The sequence below is a fragment of the Papaver somniferum genome, chromosome 2 (genome assembly GCF_003573695.1).
Source record: "Papaver somniferum cultivar HN1 chromosome 2, ASM357369v1, whole genome shotgun sequence".
Classification (NCBI taxonomy): Eukaryota; Viridiplantae; Streptophyta; class Magnoliopsida; order Ranunculales; family Papaveraceae; genus Papaver; species Papaver somniferum.
The window spans coordinates 5837801-5849012 of record NC_039359.1 but is presented as its reverse complement, the minus strand read 5'-3'; the positions used below and the strand labels follow the sequence as shown (position 1 = coordinate 5849012).

Here is an 11212-nt window from a genome sequence, read left to right as displayed (position 1 = left end):
ATACTTATTTGATCGTTCGAGATGAGATCTACGCCGTCCAACTAGGCTGGCTAAGTTGGACGGATGTGATGGATTTTGAGACCGTTTTGGACAGTCTAGCTCGTTCGAGCTCTCCTTTTCAACAGCGCGATCACCCATGTTAGGGTTGGCGTTCAAAGGCATTGCGTATGGAATAAATGGATCTCGACCGACTGGGATGCTAGTGGGCCCGCCGGTGGTCCTCTTGATGGTCGCCTAGTTTCACTGGGAGTGGGTTAGGCTTGTTGAGTCACGCGGCCAAATCGTGTGGCCGTGATCGTTTCTGAGACTGATATTAACAGTCTAGATTTTCCTTAAGGAATTCAAGTGTGTTCGATCGAGCTAACTTAAAAGTGCATCGATACCAAATTCTCTTTGTCAGAGAGTGATGGGCTTATGTGGGTACTTCCATGCAAATCTCAATACTGACACTTCGGGAGACTCATGCTACTCTGCTGAGAATGAACATTTAATCACCATGTCATGTCAATATTGAGAGTTCGGCTGGGAACATAGCGTAGGAAAATACTAGGAAAATAATGCATTAGCGAATACTGCCGGTGGAAGATAAAATTCACAGAATATATGGGAGTGCTATTGCACGCACCATTCTGAATAAATTTCATATATACAAATATATTGAATTGCCCAATACATATGTGAGCGAAGAGGATTAAGCACTCATTGCTTTCAAATGGTTTTTGTTCCTTTGCAGGATGACAGCGCATTAAATACAGGGTTTACGATTTTATCCCTTGAACTAAAAACCACCATCAACACTTATCGCTATCATTTTGAGGCGATTATAAGTATTAATTGTTCGATTTCCAAATCCATTTCATCTTTTCTTTTCTTTTTTTATACGGCTTATATACGATTATGCGACAAGCTTAGAGGGGTATGCGTATTAACAATTTCGAATAATTTAAGAATTTTTGTATTAACGAAATTATAATTAACTTAACTAACCATTAGGGGTACCGTTAGTATTTTCTAGGGGTACATAAACGAACACCTTAAAACAAATCTATCATATATGTTTGACATATGTTAGCATATTCTAAAGAATATGTCAAAAGATATTTATTTTCCTTCCTTAAGGTTCCTCTTTTCTCTTTGACTAACTAAAATGATCTGACTGTAATAATCTTTTTTTCTTTCTCTCTTTCTTCTAGTCTGTGCCTTGTTCTTCTTCTTCAAAAATTATCTGATCGACCTCTAGAAAATAACTAACCAGTAAAGATGCTTTCAATAATAATCTGATCATTTTCCTTCCTACAGACCAAGAATTAGCTAATTCAGGCCTTAATACACCTACTTGCACCCCTCCACCATGTACTGACAGTTGAGCCATACGCCTACTACTAATGCTAATCTATCATTTTGCAATGATGTTTTTTGTATTAATCTATATATGTTTTGTATGTTTGTATCTTCCAATTCATGATAAACTAGTTATCTCTTTTGTATACGCCGTGTCCCCGTTTTCTACTTTTTTTACCTTGCCATGTCAAGGTAACGTTTCGGACACAAAACCCGGACACCGTGTCCGTATCCTTGTAACACAGGTAATTGAGATTATTGTTAGTGTTTAAATATTTTACATGAGTATCATTTTTGGGTTTGTCATATCTGTCTACAAACAACAAGCGTTACGATTCACGAAGCTGAACGTTCAAGCGCGTGAACTTAATAAAAATTTGGCGCGCACGAGAGTAGGATATTATCCGCCATTTTCTTCCTGGGTTTAGCAGGAACTCACTCAAACAAACTTTGATAACATTTTACCCGCCATTTTCATTTTTCTGCTGAAAATGTCTACCACATTTGCTCAAACCTTTTCAAGATCAAAGGATCCACAAAAAGTTTCACAAAACAGAGAAATAAATAAAGCATATAAGAGCCGAAATGTTCTTCCAATCAAGCAAAGGTTATCAAAATCAACTACTATTAATTCAAGTCAAGTAAAGATCAAGAAAACTGTTACCAAAAGATATGATACTTATCTTACCCGTAGTTTATGTTCTTATGTTGATTCAGGGCTTATGAATGAAGCTCTTTCTTTATTTGAATCTATGCAGAATTTAGATACTTTTCATTGGAATGTGATGATTAAAGGTTATACGAATAGTGGGTTGTATGAAGATGCTATTGATTTTTATCATTTAATGCAATACCAAGGAGTGAAACCTGATCATTTTACTTACCCGTTTGTAATTAAGTCTTGTGCTGGATTATTGTTGTTGATTGAAGGGTTGAAGATTCATTCGAGGTTGATCAAAACTGGGTTGGATTCAGATTTGTTTATTTGCAATTCTCTAATTGTCATGTATGGTAAAGTTGGGTGCCTAGAGTTTGCTGAAGAAGTGTTTGTGAAAATGACTAACAGAGATTTGGTTTCTTGGAATTCCATGATTACTGGGTATGTTTTGGCTGGAGATGAGTGGAAGTTGTTCTCGTGCTTTAGAGAAATGCAAGCTTTTGGATTGAAACCAGATAGGTTTGGGATCATTGGTGCTCTAGCAGGTTGTTCTCTCGCAAATTATGAGCGACTAGGGAAGGAAACTCACTGCTATGTGATTAAAGGTGGACATGAATCAAATCTCATGGTTCAAACTTCGCTGATTGACATGTACTGCAAGTGTGGGAATCTGGATTATGCCGTAGATTTGTTTGATAAGGTTTCTTGTTTGAATACTGTAGTTCACAATGCGATAATAGGTGGATATGCTCGAAATGGTTGTCCTCTTGATGCTTTTGGCTGCTTGGTGGAGATGCAACAGAGTGGAAATGCAAACCCTGATGCGATCACCATGGTGAACTTGCTCCCAGCTTGTGCACAGTTAAGAGATATCTTCCTTGGAAAGTCTATCCATGGATTTGTCATTAGAAATGGGTTTTTTCCTCATTTGGTTTTGGAAACTGCTTTAGTTGATATGTATGGAAAATGTGGAGAACCAAAGCTAGCTGAGAGGGTATTTTATTCGATGAACAAGAGATGCTTAATATCGTGTAATGCCATGTTAGCTGCATACGTGCAGAATGAGTGGAAAAGAAAAGCTATTAACCTATTTCTTGATATACATGAAGAAGGGTCTATCAAATTAGATGCCCTGACGTTTTCGAGTGTCCTACCAGCCCACTTAGAATTGGCTTCATTGAGGGAGGGGATTCAAATTCACTCATGCATAACTAAACTAGGTTTTAATGTGAATACTTTTGTATCTAATTCACTTGTCGACATGTATGCAAAGCATGGTAATCTTCAAGAAGCTCGTAAGATTTTTGATAGACTACCATCTAAAGATGTTGTTTCATGGAACACAATAATTATGGCTTATGGAATCCATGGTTGTGGAAAAATTGCCATCCATTTGTTCTCGGAGATGCAAGAGAAAGGCATCAAACTGAATTCAAGTACGTTTGTCTCTGTTCTATCTTCTTGCAGCATCTCTGGTTTGATCGATCAAGGATGGGAACATTTTAGCTCAATGAAAACTGATTATGGTATTGATCCTGGAATTGAACACTATGGATGCATGGTTGATCTTCTCGGTCGCAGTGGAAATCTTGACCTTGCCAGAAATTTCGTAAACGGAATGCCGTTGGTTCCGACAGCAAGGATATGGGGATCTCTGTTGACCGCTAGTCGAAATAATGGTGATATTGTGCTGGCAGAGGAGGTTGCTGAACAAATTTTCTCCTTGGAACATGATAACACTGGTTCTTACATTCTGCTCTCTAACATGTATGCTGAAGCTGGGAGATGGGAGGACGTGGAAAGAATTAGATGTTTAATGAACATAAAAGGATTAGAGCAGACAATTGGAATCAGTATGATCGAGCTTAATACCAAGACTTGCAGTTTTACCAATGGTGATCGATCCCATTCTGAATCCTACATGATTTACAATGTGCTGGAAATCATATTGGGCCAGATAGGGGAAACCATGAACTCCCCTAGTTTCCCGAGGTTTAGACCAAGGGAATTGATAAGGAAAAGATCAGAGTTACCACTTACTCACAGTGTAAGATTAGCACTTTGTTTCGGTTTGATATCTACAACAGTTGGATCTCCCATCCTCATTAGGAAGAATGTAAGAATATGCGAAGCTTGTCACAATGCAATTAAAAAGATATCCAAGGTTACTGAAAGAGAGATTATAGTCGGGGATACAAAGATTTATCATCATTTCAGGCATGGTTTTTGTTCCTGCGGAGACTACTGGTGAAGTCGGTATTCCAACGGGGCTTAAATCGTAATTGAATCAGAAGTTGGAAAATTTGTTGCTTTTTCCTACAGTATTGATAAAGTAAGCAATTTGGACGGGAACAATTGTACACGGTAACTGTGTTCAAAGAAACTATGTTTTATCAGCATACATGCTTAAGTGTAAAGTTTCAATTTTTGTAAAACTCTGTAGGAAGCAAATCATATGGGGTCTTGAATGTATAGTTCATTTCGGGGTCAAACTTGAATCTGCGTTTATTTATACTATTCATAATGACTAGTGCTTAATTTGGGATATTTGATTAATTGATTTCCTCAAATACAGGAACAGCGAAACTCCAAGATCAGAACATCTTACTGAACATCCTTGTCAGGTTGCCCATCAAGTCAACCTTACAGTTCAGGTGTGTATCGAAAGCTTGGTGCAAGTTATTGAAAGACCCTGATTTTGTTAACAAACACCTTAACCGTGTAACTGAAATGAACATATTTAGTGTAAGGAAATAATGATGATGGATATCTTTGTGAAGTTCAGGTATTTACATTAAAATCTAATTCATGGAGAAGGCTTGAGAACACGAATTGACACAGCTGCCCATCGAGACAGACAGAATACATGCTTCTTTTTTAAAATCTGTTTTGAGGCATACTTATTTATTATCCCATCTAGAGTGGTTTTATAAGGGGTGTCTAAAGGTAGTGCAATTACCTATATATCCTTAAACAATCTAATTACTAGAGTTCCCTTATCCTCAAAAACCTAAAATCAAAAATCAAAATAACCTTTAAACTTAAACATCTTGGACTCCAATTCAATCAAGCAATCAATCAATCAAAGGAAACACAAATCGAAGTGAGCAATGTTGGAGTGCGAAATCCAAATCTCAATTGCTCCTAGATATATTTTAGAATGCATTTGTAACAAACCCATCTTGTTTTTGATTGATTTTATATTGTTCGATCGATAAAATATAATTTCAAAGATTAAATTAGGGTTTTCAGAAGATCAGTTCGGCTGATCTTGGAATATCAATTTTGAGCCGAACCTAGTATATGATTTAGAGACACTATGTTCGGCTAATGCGATTTTGTTCGAATCAACCGAACATAAATTCGTCAGTTATAGAGTGAAGTTCGGCTGATAACTTGTGAGCCGAACCTCGGGTTTTGGAAATACACCTAGGTTTGGCTAAGTACGATTTTGTTCGAATCAGCCGAACCTACATTCGTGAATTACAGAGTAAATTTCGGCTGATAACTTGTCAGACGAACCTCTGTGTTTCGGAAATACATACCTAGGTTCGGATGACAAGTTGTTAGCCGAACCTAGGTATATTTTCGAGACATAGAGGTTCGGTTGACAAGTTATCAGCCGAACTGTTCATCTGGTCAGTAGATCTGGGTTTTAAAAATTCAATTTTTTGATAGATTCAACTTATAAAAAGGACATTAAACCTTGTATAGAAGTCTATCCCTGATTTGAATCATACATTTTGATCATTTCTAATCACTAAAATCTCAAAACTCAAGTTTTTTTTCACTTCTTCTTCTTCCTTTCAAAAATTCCAACTCTCTCACATAAATTTGATTTCTTTACTAATTTAACACTAATAATTTAATTTTTAATCAATCCTTAAAATTCCTAATTAATCAAATCTAATTATAATCATTACACTAATTATGTAAGGGTAGTTATATCATTATCAAAAAAGATGGATAAGGGGTGATGTTGTTTTTTATTTAGTGGCCCTATTTTGGTATAATTTAGTATGCCTCAATAAAATCAGTATGCCTCAAAACAGGTTTCTATTTTTTTTGTTGGTCGACAAACGCTTAAGCCCAGCAAAATTTTGTTGAAAGTGACTCAAGACACACTATACACACACAGTGCACCATGGGAGATTGATTGTGGAGTAGGCTGCTAGCCTCTATCTGCTGGTGCTGCACTGCTGCTACATAAGTTGCATATAGGAAGTACCACAGTAGACCCGCTGAAATTTTTTGGCTTCTTCAAGTTGTAGTAATAGCAGTCTAAAGAGGTAGAAATTTCGTATTTCAATTCATTCTCTTCTGTAGAATTCTGACGATTTTATACTGTTGACATGGAAAGGAATAATGTGTAGTACACCCCAACAGTGGTAATTTCTAGGTACCCCTTATCATTAAGATTGTATGTTATAATCAAATAACGTATTAGGCGGCAAATGTTGTAGTAGCTCAGGGATGTGTTGGCCAAGGGACTGAGCCCATGCTGAAGCCATTTTTCTCTTCCTTTCTCTCTGTTAAGGAAACCCTTAAGCTGCCGGACCTAATAAAAAACCCTTAAGCTGGCTTTCTGCTCTGTATTTTTCTCTTCCTTTCTCTCTGTTAAGAAATTTCTTGGGATTTCAAAAATGGGTCGCCCTTGCAGAAAACCAAATCAAAACCCACTCTTAGATTTCCGGTCAATTCACGATGATGCTTGGTACACAGTTGATACGCTGGTTCTTAGCAACCAAGACACTTCCCTAACTGTAAGATTCAATGATTTTGATGAAGATAATGACGAGGAGTTCAATGTCAAACATTTCAAAACTGCGAAAGAATTAGATGATTTCATAAAAAGGTTTCGTCCGGCTTGTGTTCAGCTACAGGATGAAGAGTGTAAGAATGTGAAACGTTTTTGGTTCGTCTGTGCACTGCTTCAACATGGGGAAGACGATCATAAGTTCTACAATGCCTTTATTGAATCGGTGAGTTGCCTTACTTACTGTTTCATTTCGTTTCCTCCGTATGAACTAATTTAGGGGGGTGTCAATTTCTGGTGGTGGTGAGTATGCTCTAATTCAGGGTTTTAGGGTTTGACTTTTAGTTGAATGTTTTGTCTGCCCAGTGGCTGATTCTTATTTAGGTTCTTTTAGTGCCAATTGTTATTTCAGCTTCTTGGTCTATGTTTAGATTTAGGGTTTTAGGTTATGGACCTATGGTGGTCCTGGTTGTGGTGGTTCTGGTGTTGGTGGTGGGTTGCGTTGGGCAGTGAGGTCACAGAAAACATTTACTACATTATACTTGGGGAATGCTGTTTGACTTCGTTGAATGTAACTTGAATTTATATGGTGTTATTAACAGATACACCATGAACCTCACACTCGCAGAGGAGGAGAAGAGAGTTGTTTGTGTGCATTTGTGGTTTGTTGGTTGGAAGGCCCAAAGGCTGGGGAAACTGAACAGATGCCGCTTGAACGTATTTGTAAAGTTCAACTAGGATCCCCATTATTTGATCATGCGCTGGCATGTTTCGTGGAGATGTCACGAGCACAGCTTGATTTGGTTTCAAATGATATGCCAGTCAAAAAGGTAAAATGATGTATATTTCTACTAGCAATTTCTCCCTATTTACGAATTTGAATTTCCATATCTTATTAAATATATGGTGGCTGCTATCAGACATTAGGTTGTGGTTCTAGTCAAATTTTTGAAGATTATGTATACCGTTTACATTCTTAACTTCAGTTTGGTCGACTATCAGTTGTAGAACAAAATAGTGTTAGATTAATCCTCAGATAAGTTTGGTTTTCTTACTTTTTACGAGCAACTAGTAACAACTAATCATAAGTTGGTTTCAATTTCGTGTCTTCGTTGTTAAGATAAGACCTAGCAGTGATTTTCTTTCTGGGGGTTTATGATCAAAGAACTAGAATTTTAAATTCATGGGGTTCTTCAAGTTTAGATGGTTCTCAAATGTATAATCCAATTTGGCTTCAAGCTTTAGTTATGTGTATATTAGGGACAAGGTGGAGCCAATTAAGGGCAAGTGAGGGCAGTTGCCCCTACTTATCTTCAATCCTGGCTCCACCAAAATTATGTGTTAGCTGTCTAGTGCAGAACTTCATTTGGGAATTTGGAAATGCAGGAATGCGAAGCTACAAAATCGGAGAATCTTACTAAACATCCTTGTTAGACTGCCCGTGAAGTCGATCTTGCAGTTCAGGTGTGTATCGAAAGCCTGGTGCAAGTTATGGAAACACCCTCGTTTTATCAGAAAACTCGTTTATCATGTTACTGAAATAAACAATATTCATACAATGAGAAACACTTACTCTATTCCTAGTAGCACATTGCCTATAACTTGTGATCTACCACCATCATATACATGGAATACCCATTTCATCTATCCTTTGGGGTTAAGAAGTGATGGCATTATGTTTTGGGGTAACTGTAACGGTTTTGTTTGTAGCTCCGGAGAGGATGATGATGTTGTTCTTTGGAATCTACCTAATTGCAAACGTAAGTTAGTTACTTCAAGTATGGGTTTGGTTATGGTCTTGAGAGTTGAGACTCATGAATTAAAGGTGGTACGCAATGCAGGATTTGAGGAGGAATTTTGTTGCAAAGTTCAGGTATACACATTAGAATCTAATTCCTGAAGAAGAATTGAGAATATACATTAGTATCTTGATCAAGGACAACAGGGTATGGCTCCAGTGAATGTCAATTACGGAACTACGCAGCAACTGACCCTTTGGCATCTGAACTCCATGAAGTTATACTTTCTTTTGATTAATAAGGATGAAAGATTCAATGAACGGCCACTATCCAGCTTTTGCGATGAATACGGGGACAAGTTTATGTGCATTGGGAGGGTCCCTTTGCTTACTTGGTAACAAGAGTGTAGAATTCGTGGCTGCATAAATGTATGGGAGATGAAAAGGTACGGAGTAACATAATCTTGGGATAAACTTTTCGCCATTTTGCACAGAACTATTGGTAAGTTCTCTGGATACTTCTTCCCATTTCACTCTCCCCAGAATCTTGAGATTTTATTAGGGTATGTCAAAGGTGACAATGGCGGTTTTCATCTAGATCTGTATGACCCAGAGAACACAGCCTACTTTTCTCAAACATGCAGTTTCAAACTTGGTGTTCCTGAAGAATCTTTTATTGATTCTTATGGTTTAACGAGTGTCTATGGCATTTTGCATTTGTGTGTATGTACGTGCGAATTATGGATATGTAAGTTTCTTAATTTTAATCTATCAGAGACCATTGGTTTGAAGAATTGTATTGGGTTTAAGTTTAACTAAATTTTTAATTGAATTTGAACGGTTAGTCTTCTGACAATTACCTCCTTTCTTGTCCAAAAAATGCTGGGAAATCGAAAAGAACAGAAGGGTAAAGAAAGGTCTCTCTGAAAATGTTTTTATCCAGGAAATTTTCTTCAGTCGGAATAAGTTTCTGGTCTAGTTTAGGAAGGATTACATTCTTGAGACAATTAACACTATATAGTTGTTTTCATCCAGGGAATCATCAGCTACTGCTATCAGTCCTATGGAGAAAAGAGCATTTTGAATATCAAATGTCATGTAACGTCGCCAAGTTTATTTATGCCGCCAAACTGTTTTTTTTTCCTTCAGGTTTCTCATCTTATGGTTCAGCCTTCTTATTTTTATCTCTTTCAATAGAGTGAAGACTACTATAACCCCGGGTTCAATATAGAGAAGACCCACAAAATGGATCATTCTCTCCCAACTTTATGCTTTCACATTTTGATATTTTTAGGTCCAAAACTTTCATTTTCAGGGCATTATAATAAAAGTGTTTATGTAATGACAACTTTACTCTTTTCTATATATACAAGAATAAAATCAGCACAGTAGAACTTCGATAAATTAATTACTTCGCTAAAACTAAAATTCTCTGGGCCCAACTAGGCTTGAACAAGCTAAATTTTAACTCGATAAATTAATAATTTCGCTAAAATAATAATTTTCTTCGGTCCCAAGGCTATTAATTTGTCGAAGTTCTACTGTAGATACTTTTGTTTCTCAATTTTCTTTCTCTCTCTTGCCTCTCTCTCTCTCTCTCGTCTGTAGAGAAAACCATTTCTAGGGTTTTCTAAGATTCATTTTTAACCTTTCGAATCGATTTGATTCAATGGAGATTTCGTAAAAATCATTCGTCGTTGAAGATCTTAAGATTTCACTTTTTGGAGATTCAATGGAGATTTCCTAAACTTAGTTTGAACACCTCTTATCTTTATTTTGGAAGAGGAAATCAATCGAAGAGGAGAGATCAATTTCATCAGTAGATTAAGTATATGATCCTCAGTTAATCTATGGTTTCGTCTCTGTTTGAATGAGTTCTTTATTGATGGTAAAGAAGATCGAGAAAGTCATCAACAGTGAAAGATCGAGAAGACTTCATCACGAAAATTATTGAACATGTAAATTATTCTGTTGCAATCATTTTAATTCGATCTAAACTATTAATTGATATATCTCAATATTTTCATAAATCTCAAAAACTGAAAACTTCAATTTCATTTCGTTTTTCTGACTTGTTTCATGATCGGAGTTTAGATCTATAACCATCTCGTCTTAATCTTTCTATTAAGAATAAAATTTTGAAAAAAAAATACTGAAAATTTTCTAAAGTTCTTGACTAAAAATCGGTCGTTCTGTATATCAATTATCTTAATCGAAATTCAAACTTCAGATTCAAAATCAGAGCATTTTAATCTATGTTATTCATCAACTCATTTGGATATGACTTAGTTTTGATTTTCGACCTAATATGGAACTTCTATCTGTTATTAGTTGATTGAAATAGCTTCAATCAACATATTACTTTAACATTGTTGCTGTAATTTTAGCAAAACAATGAGGTTTTTAAACCTGGAATTTGATATATAATTGAGAAAATACTAATCTATATTAGAAGAATCGGTTCCAAAAGTATCTTCAAATGAACCTCAATTGAGGATAAAGGCAGTAGCTGGTTCACAGTGAATAAATGACTCTAAGAGTTCAAACAACACACAGTTATATGTCATTTTATTTGTTTAGCTTGCTAGATTCATTGGTTTTGTTTTTATGATTTGCTATATTTGTGCATATAAGAATAAATGACGTCTGGAGTGATCATAGGAATGGTATGAATTTGGTTTTTATCTTCTCTTGCATGTTATTGAAAGGAGCAATGATC

At 36.3% G+C, this 11212-nt stretch overlaps 2 protein-coding genes across 4 annotated transcripts; both read left to right on the top strand.

The window, feature by feature from the left end:
• The first annotated feature begins 1600 nt into the window (after window positions 1-1600).
• LOC113346750 (pentatricopeptide repeat-containing protein At4g35130, chloroplastic-like) lies at window positions 1601-4750 on the top strand. 2 transcript variants are annotated; one of them, XM_026590254.1, is made up of 2 exons: window positions 1601-4363; window positions 4575-4750. In XM_026590254.1, the coding sequence occupies exon 1, from the start codon at window positions 1833-1835 to the stop codon at window positions 4248-4250; it is 2418 nt and encodes an 805-aa protein (XP_026446039.1). In that variant the 5' UTR covers window positions 1601-1832; the 3' UTR covers window positions 4251-4363; window positions 4575-4750. The 2 variants fall into 2 exon arrangements, with proteins under 2 accessions (XP_026446039.1, XP_026446040.1); XM_026590255.1 differs by having other exon boundaries at window positions 1601-4331; window positions 4575-4706.
• Window positions 4751-6485: 1735 nt separating this feature from the next.
• LOC113352935 lies at window positions 6486-9121 on the top strand. 2 transcript variants are annotated; one of them, XR_003360996.1, is made up of 4 exons: window positions 6486-6981; window positions 7358-7585; window positions 8142-8515; window positions 8597-9121. XR_003360996.1 is itself a non-coding variant. In XM_026596679.1 (3 exons), exons 1-3 carry the CDS (start codon window positions 6643-6645, stop codon window positions 8187-8189), a joined length of 615 nt encoding a protein of 204 aa, XP_026452464.1. In that variant the 5' UTR covers window positions 6486-6642; the 3' UTR covers window positions 8190-9121. The 2 variants fall into 2 exon arrangements, 1 of the variants encoding a protein (XP_026452464.1); XM_026596679.1 differs by having other exon boundaries at window positions 8142-9121.
• The last annotated feature ends 2091 nt before the right edge of the window (window positions 9122-11212 follow it).